Below are 18272 nucleotides of genomic sequence, written 5' to 3' on the forward strand. Positions count from 1 at the left end.
AGAAGTGATGAATTTACACAGGAAACTTTAACATCAATATTTATGGATTTTATTGATTGTTACGAAAGAAAACAAGACGTCTCCACATCGATATACTTTTCAAAAAGAAAATTTGTTTAAATCTAATTAAAAATTAAAGTAACAAGTAACTTTAAAATGCTTGGAAGCTTGAAAATGTTTTAGAAAAGCAAACTTGTTTTAACTAATGCTTTAAATTTGTTGTCTTATCACAAAAATATCACCAAGTTCTGTTTTTAATCATACTGAATTTTATAGATTATATTGACGCTGCTTGTCACGTATGCAATTGCTGCACCTTTTCCTCAAGATGATGGTGATGATGATCTGAGCTTTGATGATTTAAACGATGCTGTCGGAGAAATGGTCGAAGAACCGAAAACGGAGGCACCTAAAAAGGTTGAATCTTATATTCAAAAAATTCCTCGAAAAACGCATATAAAGGATGGGGAAGAATTAAAAAAGTGCCTTACAGAGGATCCAGCCGTTGGTCATCCGCATCTTGTAAAAACGGATATCCAAGATGTCGCTGAAGTTTTAATCACTCACACGAAAACGGAACCAGAACATGTCCATAAATTCACAGATATTCCAGATGAAGTACAAAAAGATATTGTACCAGAAGAAAAACCAACAACAAAAACTGAAGACTCAACATCAACAACAACAGCGACTTCCACGACACAACCAACTACCACTACTAACACTGTAGCAGAAGTTTCGACTGCTTCCAGTGAGTCTAAGTCGGAAGAACCAAAAACTGATTTGGCTCGAAAGAAACGCGACGCCGAGAGACCTACAAAAGTTCGGTTGCCTAAATTGAAGAAAAAGCCCGTTGCGGATGCTCCCAAACCAGAACCAATCACGATTTCGTTGCACGAAGTTGCCGGATTTGAGAAACTAAAGACTAAGGTAAAGCGTGATACGGATTCCGTTCTTGTAAAACGGTCTGCATTTGTCCGACCAAAACCAGTTTCAGAGATTTTGAAGCCAAGATCCGAAAGTGCAAAAAAAGAGGAGTAAGTAAATTTTTAACATGAGTTAACAATAAATGTTCGTAAATCTTTCTTAAACAGAGCTCATGATGCTGAATACGATGACTACGATGAAAGCCTTCCAATTGAAGGAAGAAAAGAACCACCGCCAAAATTTGGAAAAGGTCGATCAAAGTCGTCATCCGCCTAAGCCCTCTTTTTTCCTCATTTGTTTTAAATGTTCTTTAGCTCCATGATAATCATCTTCTGTGACCAAATGGTGATGAAAATAGTTTGTTTCCGGGAAATTCGTAAAATTGGCTTAATTTAGAATTTTATTTATATTCATCCCGGGAAAAAAGACTATTTTCATCTCCGATTGCATAATCAGTCTAGAATCCTGATGATCTTCTATATGTTTTTTTTTTTACAAATTTTTAGATTAGTAAAGGGTTAATCTGTGATAATTTTAACCTTTTTAACGCGCTCCATTGTACCTTCTGCTCAAACTCTTAAGGTTAACGACTTGCTCCTATTAAAATTACGGTACAGACTTTGAAACATTATGTTAATGTTGTAAATATTATTGAAAAAAACTGAATATTTTGTATAGATAATGTGTAGAAATATTAATAAAGCAATTAATTAAAAAAAACAAGATCGCAATCTTTTTATACCTAAATTGATAGACAAAAAGTTTAAAAACTTTAAACAACTGATTGCATTTTTGAAAATATTTTTACCCCATAAATAAAAAATAATATTGTTCCAAGGCTTGAATATTATTGAAAAAAACTGAATATTTTGTATAGATAATGTGTAGAAATATTAATAAAGCAATTAATTAAAAAAAACAAGATCGCAATCTTTTTATACCTAAATTGATAGACAAAAAGTTTAAAAACTTTAAACAACTGATTGCATTTTTGTTCATGCTTAATTTGACTCAAAGCCAAATATTTAAAAAAAAATGCAACATGGAAGAAAGATAGATCTGCTCCACATGTGGAATGTAAACAGAAGTTTTTTGACCTTTATTTATTTACTCTCGTCGTTCATCAGCATTAATACAAACAAATATATTTATAAATTGATCTGAAAGCTTCATCTTTCATGACAAACTCTCAACGTTCCATTGTGATTGTTGTTTCTTGGTATTATTGAGTGGATCAGATTACCAAACTACACTTGATCTGAATGTTAATAAAATAGTATGTACATTAATATTTATTAATCATGAACTATTTCCATTGTACGAACAATTCAGTAATGTGCAACGAACTGAACGGTCTGCGTTGTTCTCTTAGAAATAAATAATAATAAAAATGCGGGTGATTCTTTAGACTTCGAACGTTTATATTTTCTATTACGAAAGTAATTCTAAATTTATCTCGATCCTTTGTAACCTTGTTTAACTTGTCTGTAGGTCTTATCAACGTATTTCATCGTGATCCATTTTTCGTTTTTACGGAAACATTTCACTGACGTTGGCGTTTTAATCAGGTTTTAATCAGTATGCTAAAAAAAAAAATCACAACAAAAATCACTTGCTATACTGAGGCACATTACTCAATAAATTAAACACGTAAAAAATTGTTTTGCAATTAAATCTTTTCCATTTTATTTATCATGCTAAATTATTTATCCATGTGCTTTTACATAAATTATAATTACTTAAATGTAAAACTTCGGTATTTTAAAATATTTTTTTTTAATAAATTTTTATTCAAATTATTATTAATTTCTATCAATTCAATAAGAGTTCACAAGAGTAAACATCATGAACGTTAAGGACAAGTCAATTACATTCGGAAATGTCGGTCTGGGTCATAATTGAATTGTTATTTATTTTTTTTTGTTGCAAATAAATGCATTTTTCGCGTAATTTGTGAATTTAAAGAGAGAAAGAGAGAGATGTGGTGTCTGTGTGCGTAGATATAAAAATGAACTAAATATTTATGGCCATGAATAAGACTAATAATAATAAGGTTTATGATAATACGGCACACACAGTTTATTGTAGAGCACCTTCAGGTTGTTGCTGTTTCGTTGGTCTTTGTTTTCTGTTTCGTTGTGCGTTACCATTTTTACCTTGTCCATGTCCTCCGTGTTGTCTGTTCGATGGTCGTCCCTCGCGATTTTTTTGTTTGCCTTCCTTGTTTTTCTTGCCAGCATTGCCTCCATTTCCGCCTCGCTGTTTCTTATTGCCGCCCGAAGGAATTTCGTCTTCTGTGTTGAGACTTGGTTTCTGTTTCTTTTGCTGCTTCTGTTTCTTTGGTCGTTTAGTTGATGATGGAACGTGCTGAGATTCTTCTGGTTTCTCCACCGGCGTTTGACTCTCTCCATTAGCATTTTCCTTATTTTTATTTTTTTTAGCCAGGCGTTTTTGCTCTTTCCGTTGTTCTCGTGTCAGTGTGTCGCGACGCTCACGTTTCACACTTGTATCGTCGTTGTTTTCAACTATCACAGCTGCCGCAAGATCAGCTGCTGCTTCCGGAGCTTCAGTGGAGGATTTTTCTCCGCGACGGGGAATCTTTTGAATGTACGAAATAGGACCTTTTGGGACATCAGGAGTCGCATTTTCTTCATCTTGCTTCATTTCGGAATTTGGCAACTCGGATGGCATATCATCTAGACCCCAATCATCATTATCGAAATCGTCAATTGACATGTCTTTCGGAGACTCATCTCCTTCCGCGGGTACCGCGATGACAAAAGAGATCAAAAGTGCAAAACAAATCTGCCGTAAAATAGTTTTGTATTATCATTAGTTAAATTAAAGTAAAATTATTTTGAATAGGGTTGAAAAAAATCAAATTTCGGTCAAGGTTTCTAAATTTATCAGGAAATCTCTTTTTGATTTATAGCGTTTCAGACTCATGAGTGAATTTACTTACCAATTTAAACATATTTAATGTATTCCGGTGATCTATATAATCTCGACTGACTTATCTTGAGTAGTTTATTAAGAAGAGCTTTGTACGAGTAAACGATACTCGGCGTTCGTATAACTTAATTTATTCTTCTTTACGATTTGTATTATTTATTTCCTTGATTTACTTAATATTATTTATTCTTAACAGCAAACGAGAAGTATTGATATGACGCGTCCGCATTAACAACTACGCACAATATAAATATTAATTTTGTAATATTCTTTTGATTTTCTCAACCAAATAGTTAAATGTGCAAAGTAATAAGTATATGTATTTTTTTACTGTTATCGGTGAATCAATATTTTTACTAATTTCTTTTTTAAGTGTTTGTTTAACGTTTGTTTAATGAGAACACTGAAATTTGTTAAAAAAGAAACAAAAAGCGATCTTCACTTCTCTGCGTTCCTCCAAACTCTGATGTTCATTCAAGGTTCGGTTATCCATACAACTCCAAATCCATTAAATTTTTATATTCTTTATGTTTCTACACATTCAGCATGCATCCAAACAAATGTGATTTCATGTATAATGAACAACAAGTATCTCTTATTCTGATTGTGAGCATGTGTAGAGAATAATTGCTTTGTGTAAATATATAAAATTCCTGTTAATAGAGAATGAATTGCCGGTATATTTATTGTACAGTGTTGTGTGAAGTGTAATGGACTTCATACTTTATGAAGAAAAGTAATTATTTGCCAAATTCTCTCAAATTGTGTCAAAGCTGTTGATTACTAAAAGAAATCATTACAAAATTTCAGGTAGATTTCTTCTTTGTGATTAGTGTTTTAATATCACAAAAAATTACAACAGCATTGAACTAAAATTTTTACACAAACACTACGATATTTTTTGTGGTAAAAGATTGCACATTGCATGCATGGGCAGATATTTTTGGAATACCGAGAACTTGAATAGTCAATTCAAAATTACAATTCTTAGTCTTTAAGATACTGTTTCTTATTGAATGGGTGACTTTTAATGTTTTTTAGACCACTTATCATTTCAGAAATATGAGCGTTTTCAGGTTGATCAGGTGGCAAATTTACCATTAGGTGAATTAAAATCCCTTTAAAAAGCTCCTTTTTCAACAAAAAACTTCAATTGTCGAGCAAATGTGTGTTTCTGCAGAAAATATAACCTTTCATAAATGAAAAATATGATCAAATAAATTAGTGGTTTCAGAATTAAAAATGAGCCGCTAATTTTAATAAAATGGTATAATTTCAGTGTTTTTTCAATTTTTTTTTTTTCTGATAAGATATTTAAGATAGGATAACATAAGAAAAAAAATTGAGAGTGAAAATTTTTTCTCAAAAATCATGAAATCAACATTATAAAAAACGTTAAAAATAAAAAAAACGAAAATAAAAAAAAAGAATATGATCAGATTAATACGCCACACTTTGGTATATTTATCTTTTTTTCATAAATTTGTCCGACATTCATGCTAGTTTCTCTAAAATCAGTCTTGATACGTTAAAAATAAAAAAAACGAAAATAAAAAAATAGAATATGATCAGATTAATACGCCACACTTTGGTATATTTATCTTTTTTTGATACAAAAACTCCAAAGAGATTCACAACATTTCAGACAACTTCTTATATATCTACTAAATACTTTTTTTTGAAAATGTCATAAAGAGTAATTTCTGTGCAAATAATTATTTATTTATTAAATACAATACTCAATTCACAATATGAGAATTTTGAGACTAAATTCTTCTCTATCTAACCTAAAGCATATGTTAATACACCGTAACTGATGTGAGGATATCCATTCTTTCCTGGCAGAGGTTTTTCCTCCCGATAACGACCGTAGTCGGTGTATTCAGGAAATCGATAAATTGCTCTTTTTGCTCTTAGACGATATCGTTTCGGGGCACGTTTTTGGTCCAAATGCATTGATGCTTTTAGTGCATTTTGGCTTGAAATGGCTTTTGATTCAATGTCTTTTGTTACGATTAAAAATATGAAGAGTACAACTAACGTCGAGTAATGCATATTTGGTTATTCGTATTTTGAACTTATTTACTTCAAAAACAATTTTATACTGTTGTCCATTGGCGAATTGCTCTTTACTTTTATTGTGATCAACTTTTAGGCTTATTTCTGTACAGGTGCTATTTGTTTTTAAATGGAATCATCCATTTTTTCAAGCCTCAATTATTTATATTTTTGTAACGACAACAAAACTGGTGTAAACAAGTTATTGAAAAATAGTATTTGTTTACTCTGCTGACTATGTACAAACTTTCCTAAAACTAAATTTCGAATGAAAATCGTAAGCTGGATTTTGGCGGATATGTATTTATTATGATGACATTCAAAAGAAGAAATGAAATGAAAAATTCACATGTAATTTTTTACATCACGTTAGTATTGATCATTATATATTATAAAGCCAATCCAGATGAACTAAACAACACAAAAAGGCGGGAGAGGGGTTTTTCAAAATAAACAAAGTTTTTAAATGTTGATATAAAATAATTTAAAGCAATAATTTGAACAAAAAAAAATAAAATTAAAGAATTTCCGATTTTTTTTAAAGATTTAAGGTTATGAACCTCTTAGAGAACACTGACCAAAATCGAAGAAAATGTAGAATAAATTCATCAATTTTGTAAGAAACTTTGATTGAACCATAAAATTCTGACATTTTTTTTTATTTTTTTTTTTTAATATTAAATTCGATTATTTTGCTAATCTTTTGTCTTTTTTTTATTCTGAAAAAAAAAACATTTAGAGCAGTTTTAATCAAACCTATAGAGATTTTTGCAATTTAAAAAATCATAGTATTGGTCAGGTTGCAATTTAGCGATAAAATTTAGAAAAAAACCTTTGGTGTTAAGTATATCGTTAAATTACCGGTTGTTAACTCAGTTAATTTTACATTACCACTGTTCAAGTAGCTTTTTCAGTAAATATTGACAAAAAAAACTTTTTGTCGGATTAAACTGGCTAATAAAATCAACAAAGCTTTTATATTTGAGTTGATTTTAGTAGAAAATTTTCAAGGTGAAGGTTGGTTTGAGAACAAAAAAGATGATTAAAAAGACAGCATTCGTAATTGTCTTAATTACGTTTGTCCAGTTTTATTTAAATATTATTGAAGCTCGGGCACTTACTGTTCCGCATCATAATTCGACTTTAGGACATCATCGTATAAAGAGGCAGAACCCAATAAGTACGACAACGTCAACTTTAAGGCCAACATTCTCAACTGTAGTAACCCCAATAGATTTAGAAGAGGAATTGGAAGATACAGAAAGCGAACATGGAATAGGACACACTTTACTAAATATCGCAAAATTTGTGATTAAGCAAGTGCGTCTTCTTTTCCAAGCAATTCTGAGTAGTTCATAGATCAAATATTGATTTTTCGCTAAAATCGTGTTGTAAAGTAAAAAATCCCATAATTTAACAAATTAGCACCTCGTAAATTTGCATTCGTTTGTTTTCGAACAAAGTTATACAAAGGTCAAAAGTTGTTCCGTACTTTTCAACAAAACGACACTGAATAACGTAATAAAATATCTATAACAAAAGTAATTTACTGCAATTAAATGTGTTTGCTCAAACAAATATTTATGTGATGAGTCAAAAAATTCTTATCAGTTAACAAAAGACTTTGAAATGTTTTATGAAAAATATTATCCCATGTCACGATAAAAAAATAAAAATACGACCAAGTCTTTTTTTAACACAAGGCTTTAAAGTAGTAAACTAAACCAAACAAATAAGAAAATGACGGATGAATAGTATAAATTATTATTCTCTTAAGAACATTTAGTGATCAGGAATCATATCGATCACATTACTAGAGATTGGTTGGTGAAAAATTTAAAAAGGTAATTCTCAGAGATGATCAAAACTAAAGTAATGGTGAGTTATACTCTTTTTTTAGCTCCACAAAATATTTAACTGAGTTTTTCTAGCTAATGTTAATATTTGTGGTTGTATTAGTGAGTTCCGTTGATATTCGTTATCGAAAAAAACTACCATTTGAAGATGATTTTGACTCTGAATACGACTATTCCTCAGAAGAATATAATTACTTGTCGCTCGATGATATTCAAGCAGCCGTTTCGCACAAACTAAGGAAAGAAAGTGAGAAATTATCGGATAAATGTCAGAATTGAATAAATACCAAACATTGAGTTACTTTTGCAATATATTAAAAATTGTCCATTTATTTCCACTTTTTCGTGTATTTTTATTACAATAATCATTCATTCATACTTATTTTCAAATACTTGTTTCTTTAGATATTGTTACAATTGTAGCTTTTATATTATTATGCTTTTAAATAAATATTGTTTGGTCGAGGTTTTTTTCAACCATGTTTGAATGTAATTTTCTCATATTTTACGTTAAATACTATCGAAATACGTTACACAACAAACGATGCTCGTGATATAATGTATAATAAATTGATATTGTAAGATAATAATATTTAATTGGAGGATAGATATTTTGATTTTAATTTGAAAGAAGTTTTCTTTGGATTTTCAATCTCTTTTTTATTTCAAAGTTTGGAAAGTGTTAGAATTAAAGAAAGAGATCAGAAAGAAATATAAAATAAAATTATTTTTTGTGTCTAGGCTTTAATTCATTTTTGTATTTATGGCTATACTTGTTGTTAAGGATATTTTATATGTATGTCTTTTTACATTTTTATTTTATTTAAAAAAAAAAATGTTTGTGTAATACTGTTGCTTGACTTTGTCAGTAGTATGTTTAAATTTAATTTTTTAAAATAAGCAACGACTTTTCACGCAAACATTCTTGAGCTTATGGTGAATGAAAAAGTAAGCTATGGACATTTTGAAACAGTATTATTATTGATTTTAAATACAGGGAAACACAATCACTTTAAAATTAATAAATATCATAGTGGTAAGTTTTTAAACGCTTTTGAAAATGGAATTTTCAATTTTCTCGAAAATCAAGGAAATGCGTTACCCACATAAAGGGTCTGTATTTTTTTTTCTTGAAACGAAAAATCATGTAATATGAAAACTTATTGACTAAACATTTCAAATGTATGCAAGAATAATTTGGGTTATAATATTTTAACTCTACGTTACTAATCCTTATTATTTAAATATAAGTTTCACATGTCGTTTCGTTTTTTTTTTTTGCTTTTCAAATATTTATGTTTTATTTTTAGTTATTATTTATATATTAAAAAAGACTAGCATAATAATTTTATCTCAATTACGGTCTTTTTTGGGACGCACGAAGCTCATTTTATTAATGTTGTATTTATTCAAAATTTTTAAATAAATTATACTAATAATTGATTGGGATATAAGAGTAACAACTGAAGAAAGATAAATGAATGTTTAAATTATTTGCTCATACATAAATTAACAACGATTCCTGTATGTCATATTATTTTGATTAGGCATTTCATTGCATGCAAACTAAATTAATTATATAAAATTATCACAGTTACAACTGAAAGAAGGAAAAAACGAAGTTTATATATAAAAAAAAAACAAGTGCCCCAAAAAACCGTCCCGCGAGCCAGAAAGGTTAGTTTATCGATGAAGTGCATTTGAGATCTGTTTCAGTGATTGTCCAACCTCATGTATCAATTTTTCATTATCTTGTACATTCTTGCTACTTGCACTCCTTAAGCATCGCGACTGGTTCTCTACGCGATTCACTAACTCTCGGAATTGGAATTTTGAGTGAGGCGGCATGGTTTCTTTGTCGGCAAACGTCACACACGAGGTTTGTAGCGCATTAAGACGTTCACTGAATTGAAGCCATTGTGTCGCGGAAATTGCACTCACGGGAACTTTTAGATTAGACTCGATTAGATTGATAAGTTCCAGGATATTTTCACGTCCGTGACCGGGATTGGGAATAATCGATATGTTTTCGCCAGTCGTTGTGGAAGCAGTTGTTGTTGTTGTTGTGAGAGAAGCTTTTGTTTGAATTGGAGTCGCGTAGATAAGTTTTGATGGCTTTACTGGAACTGCTGGCTTTTTATTGATTATTTGGTGCTCATGGTCTAAATGTTGTGGAGATGGGGTTTTGTCCTCATTTTTTACACCCAGCTTTGGACTGGTTTGATCGAGGTGCGTTGCATTCGACGAGTCCTTACTTTGTTCCCAAATCTTCTTCAGACTATTGATACTGCCAGTGCTTTTACGTTTTTCATCTTCTCCGTCAGTTTTCACATTAATGCCTATGACAATTACATAATGAATATATTTTGATTGAAAAAAAAAAAAAAAAAATAGATTACATACCTTCGTCAGATGATGGATCACTAGCAACGTCCTTTTTCTTGTTGCTATCATCAATGCCATTATTTCCACCAAAGCTGGAAACTGCTTGAATATCAATTTTTATTTCAGTCTTTTTCATTTCTCTTGCAGTCGTGGTGGAGTTATTACAATGATCGCTGTTGTTGTTAGTATTATTTGGCTTATTGTTACTAAGATTTCCATTAGTCGATGGAATTGGAGGCGGAGGCGGTAACATATCGTCACTTGAGAATAGCTCGGTGGAGCTATCACTTGTTCCTGCATCACCACTTTGTGTAGTCCCTGATTCCTGTACTTTACGCAGTCTCGACTTAAAATCGATCATTTCATTTTTGGTTTCTTGCTTTACGGGACGCGTTTTTGGTTCAACTTTCTTCAGTTGTGCTTTAAAGTTCGTCGGAGGCGGAATCGTTTCCGGCTTCGCTGGTGGCAACTGATTATTCATCTTAGTATTACGTATTTCTGTAGATTTATAGATAACCGCATCTGTCACCGGTTTGTAGTGTTCTGTTACCCCTTCATTTACTAATTTGGAAACAGGATCAGTACGAGTTTTCATTTCCTTGGAGTTTTGATCAAGGTTCTCCGTTGCGTTAGCTGCGGTAGTCCCTAAACCTGCAGGACTGCCCAAAGAACTGCAAGAATCGGTACTTGGCTCACGTTTACGAAGACTTACGCCAAAACGTGTACTAGCCTCCTCCACAGACGGTTCCGTATTTGAAACATCATTGTTCGGAGTGATTTGAATTTGAGGAGTTCGTCCACTAGGCTGCAATGGAATTTGATCTCCGGGCAAGTCAACGACATCGAATTCCTCTGGAGGTGGTGGCAAGTCCATTGGGGGAGGAGGAAACTCCAAGTCAGCTAGAGACGGCTGAATGACTTTTTTCGGACTGCTACTTGATGCTCGAAATGAAGAGAACGTTATAAGAGAACTATCGGTTGTAGTTCTATGTCGTTGCAATTTGTTTAAACTGGCAGTTGCAGAGTTTGTCATTGTTACACCGCCTGACGAATTGCTGCGAATCATTTGTGGTTGTGCCTTCAGAGCGGCACGCGGCGACAAGATATTAGGATTTACAGTTGTCGGTGCTTGCGCAGCTGTCGGAGATATTTCTTGTATAGTTTGTGAAACAGGTGACTGTGACCCACTTTCTGGGGGACGAAGAGATTCTAAGTATGCACCGATTCGAGCTCCTTTTGGAAGAGTTCCGTAGCGATTGATGGCTCTCTTGACATTTTGTACTTCTAGTGCGCCCACAACTGGCGGTTGCGTTGAGCTAGGCGTACTTGCTGCTGATACTGATCCTGGTTGCTGATCCACTTTACGAGTTATTTGACGTTTGCTGTTCCGTGTATCTAAACGAGTACCCATTGCTGGAACACTTCGTTTAAATGAGCCGTGCTGGACCCCGTGACGTTGTAACGAAAGATCCTGACTTTCGTTGTCCGTATCAGGGGTTACTTCTTGGTTTTCTGTCTCGGAATCAGCACGGGATGTCAAATTAGCAATCTCTCGTGAGAGGCCTAAATTATAAAAAAAAATAGATGATGAGTAATTTTACTAGTACAGTCTAATTAAATTTATTAAAATGAGGCATTTTTAGTCAAACATATTAGTAAATTAGTTTTACAAGACGCACATAATTTAGTTGAGGATATCGTTTTTAGTATTCAATACGATAAAACATTGTTAGCTATTCTAAAGCAAAAACATCCTTGACGTGCGTAGAAAATTTGTTTAAAAATACCTCGAAATAATATATCAATCAAAAAACTACTGCAAGAAGTAGATTTAGCAATACCATTGGAAGCTTGTTGATTTTCGAAATCAATTCCTGCTTTGGCATCATCATCACGGTATGTTGAATCTCGACTAGTTGACAGAAGACTGTCAAAATTAAAATGGAAAATAAGCTCAGATATTATAAAATTGATTGCCAATTATAAACTAATATTTACCTGGTCCTCTTAGGAGGAGCTGGAGCAGTTTTTCCCTTTTTGTTCGTTGTCCGTCTCATTTGTACACCTTGTTTCATATTTGAAAAAGTACTGAGCTTCGTAGATGTTGATCCTGTATCTGTAAATTTTAGAAAATGTATTAAATAGTAGTATGCCATTTTTATGAATTTCGAAACTCCATGAAAAAGTATTTCAAAACCTTTTTTATCTTTTTACAGTTTGAAACAAATAAGGAGCAGCCTTAAACGAAGTGTTTGTCGATTATAAAACGTACCCGAAACTGGTGTCATTGGCTGATCATGTTGAAGACTAGCTTGAGCGGTTTGCTGTGTTCCCATTTGAGGTTTTTTCATCATTTGCGGTGTAACATTTGGTTGTGGTGGAAGCATGGCACCTTGCAATTGCTTTTCTACTGCTTCAGTGATTGAAGATTCCTTAAAAATAGAGATTAACAAAGTATGTATTAAAAAAGAAAAGATAATAGTTAATTATTATTTACTAACTTGAAACATGTGTTCCAGCCCATGATGAATATTTTTAAAGGAAGGACGGTCACTGGCATTCCATTGCCAGCATTGTCGCATTAAATCATAAACTTCCGGAGGACAACCAGGTGGCCTTTCCATACGATAACCGGACTCCAATTTATGGAAGACATCGGTGAGGTCGATACCTGGATAAGGTGACATTCCGTATGTAGCGATTTCCCAAAGTAGAACACCGAAAGCCCATACGTCAGATTTAGTACTGAAAATATTTACATAATAAAATTCTATAATATTCATAGTTTATTTAAGTTTTACCTAAATTTATTGTAAGCTAGGCCCTCTGGAGCTGTCCATTTTATTGGAAACTTTGCACCAGCATGCGCAGTATATGTATCGTCGCGCATAAGTCGTGCTAAGCCGAAATCTGCGACTTTTACTAGATTGTTGTCACCCACCAAGCAATTTCTTGCCGCTAAATCACGATGAATGAAGTTACGGGACTCCAAGTAACTCATACCGGAAGCGATTTGTGTGGCCATATAGAGCAGGGCAACGGCATCTAGAGTGTCGCGCCCGGTTGTTGTCCTTAAGAAATCTAATAAATTTCCGTGACTCATAAATTCGGTGATAATGTAAAATGGAGGTTCACGAGTACAAACACCTATAAGATTATTCATTTAACAAAGACTTAACATCAAGTTAAAAACAAGTTTCATACCTATTAACTGGACTAGATTAGGATGTTTCATCTCCTTCATAATGGCAGCTTCCTCCAGAAAATCTTTGAGTGCCATTGTATCTTCTTTCAATGTCTTTACGGCAACTGTATTACCATAACGCTTCCATATAGCTTCATAAACTTCTCCGTACTGCCCACCACCCAATTTGTGTTTCATTACAATATCCGTCCGACTTATTTCCCACTCATCTGGCTCAGGACTGAGCGGGAACACTGTAGGTTTATTTTGTTTCGGAGCCGGATACAGCAGTGGCGTAATCAGTCCATGTCCTTCGTGCAAAACGCTATGATGGTGTACGAGTTCTGCTAAAGTATTAAATTTGGCCTCAGCTGTTACGTACACTTTCCCATCGTTATCCTCGTTGATGCGATAATGGTAAACGCGACCTTCGTACCGCAAACTAATAGATCGTTGTCCGGGCGAACTTTCACTCTCGCGCACAAGAAAACTGCCATTTATACCGGAACTGAGAAGATATTCAGCGGCATTTCGCGAAATTGGTCCGTGATACCACGAATGTTTTTCGAGGGAATTTAGTGGTGTCACATAATTGGAAGGTACCCATCCTACGTGTCCCGAATCGGAATGTGCTTCGCACCATTCGCCCGACTTGTTGTATGACAAAATTCTAACTTGCTCGCCTTTGCGTAAACTAAGTTGATTTTCGCCGCCAGCCTTAAAGTCATATAAAGCAACAAAGAGTTGTGGATCCTCTTCCTCGGGACCTGGAGCCAGCAGGTTTTCTTTTGATGTCCATCTATGAGCAGTTTCAAAACTTATAGATTGATTACCGCCACTACCGGTGGAAAGTAACGTTCCTGTGTTAGTTTCAGATGTTGTGCCACTCAATAGAACTCCTGACTCCATAGATTGCTGACTTAGAATGTCTGTAGAACCAATAGGACCTTTAGCAGGAACGTGCGGAAGCGGTCTTGATTGTAGGAGAGCTTCTGAAACAAAGTGAAACTTATTAACAAGTTGCTCATATTATTAAACCATTTTAACCTCAACTTTGGCTATACATTATGGATTATTATTTAGACATCCACAATAGAGACGTAGGATTAACATAAAATTCTACCTTCTTTGCATATGTGAATATAAACTTTCAAAGTATTTATTATGAAATGAATGAAACCGATTATTTGCAACAACTTTCTTGAGTATTTTCTCATTTTTTAAACAAAAATGCTGCTGGAATTTGTTTTGTAAAGTATTTTAAAAACCCCGTTCCGGAAAATATTTGGAACAATAATAAATAATTTATAAAAAATTTTTTATTCATAAATCTTGTCTTAATTCTTTATCAAAAATTGTAAATGAATAAGAAAACTCAGGATAGACGACTTCATTTCCTTTATGATTATTTCATTATCAAAATGATAAAGGGGATTCTTTACCAGACAGACATTGAACTCAATACTATAAAACTGAACTTTCTGTAAATTTTTCATACAAAACTTTTGTCTGCTAAAAAGTAAAAATACGCTAAAAATATTTTGGTCGTAGTTTTATTTTCAGAATGTGCAAAGTCACATTAAAGCACATATTTATATCCCGGTTTATCCCTACTGTCTACTGGGGAAAAACAAAGTTCATTGAATAGCATGAGGTACCTTCAATGTGTTGTTTCTATTTATGCTATTTAATAATTTTTCTCTCTGAAAATTAACATTGACGTACATATTTGTTGGCAACGTACATCGAAACTTAAGGTGGCCAAAATCAATAAAAATTATATTATTACACAAGTTCAATGCAAAACCTTCAATGCTTCAATATCAATATTAATTTATTTCTATCAGCTCTTGTTTGGTACAAAAATGCTTGAAAAACATTTTTTAGTATTTTTAGTTTATTGAAATTATTTAAAATATTTAGCATTGTCAAATTTTCATTTTATCGTTATGAAATTTATAAAAGGTTGGAATAAATTAGGCAGAAGTAAAAATATTTAAAAAAATATAAAACAAAAAAATAAAGTAAAATTTATTTTATATTAAAAAAAAAATAATAGTTAACAAAATTAAATATGTACATGTTTCCAATTTTTTTGTGTATCTTAATATTTATTATTGTCATAGATGTAGCGTGAGCCTTTACATGATTGCTTCATAAAAGAAGGTGTAATGATAATATTTTAATCACGTTTCTTTCTTTTTTTATTATTAGTTTTATTTTGGTACCACAAAGAATATTTTTATAGATTGATAGCGTAGTACGAATCAGATTGCGGTTGATCTACTTTAAATATGTATATGATCGTTATGAATGGTTACTCGAACTGTATGTTTGGAAACATAACTTTTACTTTTTTTTTTTTTTTGAATAACTGACATTCAGTGTGGTTAAGTAGGGTATTTGCAAAGCTTATTTACAACCCGCTCTTAGCTCAATGGTAGAGCGAGTGACTGTAGATGGCAATTTAATTGTAGTAGTAATCACTAGGTTGCTAGTTCGATTCTGGCAGAGCGGATGAGGGAACAATAGAAAGTTCCTTTTTTGACAATAATTAACAACTTTTTTAGATTAACATGCTATTCAAGTGAAAATTGACAAAACAAAAAACTAAATAGACAAGAAAAAGAAAAACCTTCAAGAGCTTTCTTTAAAAAAATGTATCAGTAAAATGTTTTGTAATAAAAATAAAAAAAAAAAAACAAACACTCCGCTCTGCCAGAATCGAACTAGCAACCTAGTGATTACTACAATTGGATATCCTTCTACAGTCACTCGCTCTACCATTGAGCTAAGAGCGGGTCTTGACGTTGCAATTGACAGTGCATAATTTAAATATTAAAAACATTCATTTTTGAATAATTTCAACTTCATCTTAAATTTATCATTTTCTCTTGATTTTTTTTTTTTTGAAATTTGTGTATATATCCTGTGAATGTGTTTTCCGTTCATACCAACCTTTAAAGGTCAAATTATTATTCTCTATCATATTATTGATATGTTTTATCCAAAAGCTCTTGCACTTGTAGGCGACGATACTCAATCGTTCCTGTAATGATCGTCGTGTATGTATTTTTATTTTTGTTGTTTTTTCTTTTCTTTGGTTTCATGTGTGCCATGCCGGCAAAATACCGGTTCTCTGTTCATGAATAAATATTTCTGTGGCAGCAAGAAGAAATTCCACAAGAGCGTTTGTTTTCCTCTCTTTTTTGTTAACTTAATAGCAATACTAGAAGACAAAAATCGATGAAATTGATTGCAAAAAGGTGATAACGAGAATATGAATTTATTTATCTCACAAAGTATTTGAAATAAAAATTTGAGAAAAAAAAAGTTAATTCTTTTCTCAGAGGCTATCGACAGACATTCATGGAATGCCGACAAATGAAATTCATTAACAGCTGTTCCATTGCTTTATTATACCAAAATACTTTTGTCTTGTCGAGTTGTCGTTGCCGCACGCACTGCATTGTGTTTCTTGAATGCAACGGAAGGTCATCATTATATTGAATTTTAATTTTTGCAGAAGGATTTTACATGAATGATGAATTCAAATAAGAGAGATTCGATTTTGGTGAAATCCCGATTGAAGCATGTAAAAAACTGATTTCTCATTCAATTTACATATCATTGCTAGCTACCGAGAAAAATGTCTACAATCTTTAGTCATTCTTTTCGAGTAAAATATCATATAAAAACCTTCACTTCTCACAATAATCAAATTTTTTTTTAGAATAATAGTGTTGATGTGCGAGTGTATGTATTACTTCAGCATAAAAAACAATCCCATGTATTTGTACAACAACGAAAATTATGTAGGTACCTATGTATGAGAAACATAGATACACACAGAAATTAATTGAATGGATAGTGAAAGAATGGCGACTGATATTATACCGTTTTTTGCTGCGAAAATACATATGAATGTGATAAAAAATGCTTTAGATGCAAATGGCCTTGCCATAATGTCGAGAGATTTTCGGTAGAAATTGGATAGAAACATCCTGAAATGGCTTCCTTAGTCTATTTTGGCTATTTTGGGCGTGAATATACGTATATCATTAGGAGCGGAAGAGTAAATGAAGACTTACCATTGTGCTCTGTGAAAATGTTCGAGCCCAAAGTTCGACCGTCTTTCGGCACTCGAGGCTTCGTTTTGCTGTGTCTCAAAGAACTGCCAGCACCTAATCCAAGGGTGCCAGAACTGGTAGAGGAAGTACGTTCTTTGACTTGTTGTGCACCCATTTTGTATATCAGTGTTGGTATCCTAAATTTTCATTTATTTACAATATTCTTGAATATTTTTCTTTTCACTTGTGAACCAGCCTAAAACGGAGACCCGCTTCAGAGTTTCAACATACTTTTCTTTTAATTAATATATATATTTATTTCATCACTTTTTTTAATGGCTGGAAATTGAGTTTTCGAATATGGAGAATCCGAGATTGTGTTTTCCTAATTTTTCCCTTAGAATCACCCTCATTTAACTTTCACTATGCACTAATTCAAACCGTGTGCTGCCCAAGACGCGCTTCGCAGCTTTTTGCTCGACATTTTCGTCCCTTTTTCACCTATTTTACCGTATTTATTGTCTCCCTTCGCGATATTGATATTGTTTTCTATCAGTTGAAAGCTACGACTGGAGCCTCCTAATCAGACATTTTGATAAATGTGTGTAGATATTTCACGATATTCAGTAAAATACATTCGAGGGATTTGATATAATATGCAAAAAGATGTGATTTCAGGACTCAAGAGGCTGGAAAATTAAGGATTAATGTTCCGAAATTAAATTAATTTTCTCTAATTTTAACACCTCTCTGACGATTTACCCAAATTTATACTCCTCATCAATACTTGGTTGCCGAGTCACATTCCGTAAGATCGCGAAATTCAAGCTGGGTTAAAGG

At 32.7% G+C, this 18272-nt stretch overlaps 2 protein-coding genes and 2 non-coding genes across 4 annotated transcripts; 1 reads left to right on the forward strand and 3 right to left on the reverse strand.

Annotated features, from left to right (window-relative positions):
- Positions 1 to 2613: 2613 nt before the first annotated feature.
- LOC134830339 (DEAD-box ATP-dependent RNA helicase CshA-like) lies at positions 2614 to 4329 on the reverse strand. The gene is made up of 2 exons (XM_063843787.1): positions 3890 to 4329; positions 2614 to 3732 (listed from the first exon to the last, which is right to left on the reverse strand). The coding sequence occupies exons 1-2, from the start codon at positions 3899 to 3901 to the stop codon at positions 3007 to 3009; spliced, it is 738 nt and encodes a 245-aa protein (XP_063699857.1). The 5' UTR covers positions 3902 to 4329; the 3' UTR covers positions 2614 to 3006.
- Positions 4330 to 9135: 4806 nt separating this feature from the next.
- On the reverse strand, positions 9136 to 18185 carry LOC134830089 (tyrosine-protein kinase Abl). The gene is made up of 9 exons (XM_063843455.1): positions 17454 to 18185; positions 13383 to 14351; positions 12980 to 13325; positions 12680 to 12923; positions 12451 to 12610; positions 12177 to 12294; positions 12020 to 12105; positions 10197 to 11741; positions 9136 to 10132 (listed from the first exon to the last, which is right to left on the reverse strand). The coding sequence occupies exons 1-9, from the start codon at positions 17605 to 17607 to the stop codon at positions 9477 to 9479; spliced, it is 4278 nt and encodes a 1425-aa protein (XP_063699525.1). The 5' UTR covers positions 17608 to 18185; the 3' UTR covers positions 9136 to 9476.
- Positions 15786 to 15880, forward strand: Trnay-gua (transfer RNA tyrosine (anticodon GUA)). The gene is made up of 2 exons: positions 15786 to 15821; positions 15845 to 15880. It is a non-coding gene; the product is annotated as a tRNA-Tyr (tRNA).
- Trnay-gua (transfer RNA tyrosine (anticodon GUA)) lies at positions 16072 to 16163 on the reverse strand. The gene is made up of 2 exons: positions 16128 to 16163; positions 16072 to 16107 (listed from the first exon to the last, which is right to left on the reverse strand). It is a non-coding gene; the product is annotated as a tRNA-Tyr (tRNA).
- Positions 18186 to 18272: the final 87 nt, after the last annotated feature.

Source organism: Culicoides brevitarsis, chromosome 2 (assembly GCF_036172545.1).
Source record: "Culicoides brevitarsis isolate CSIRO-B50_1 chromosome 2, AGI_CSIRO_Cbre_v1, whole genome shotgun sequence".
Taxonomy (NCBI): Eukaryota; Metazoa; Arthropoda; class Insecta; order Diptera; family Ceratopogonidae; genus Culicoides; species Culicoides brevitarsis.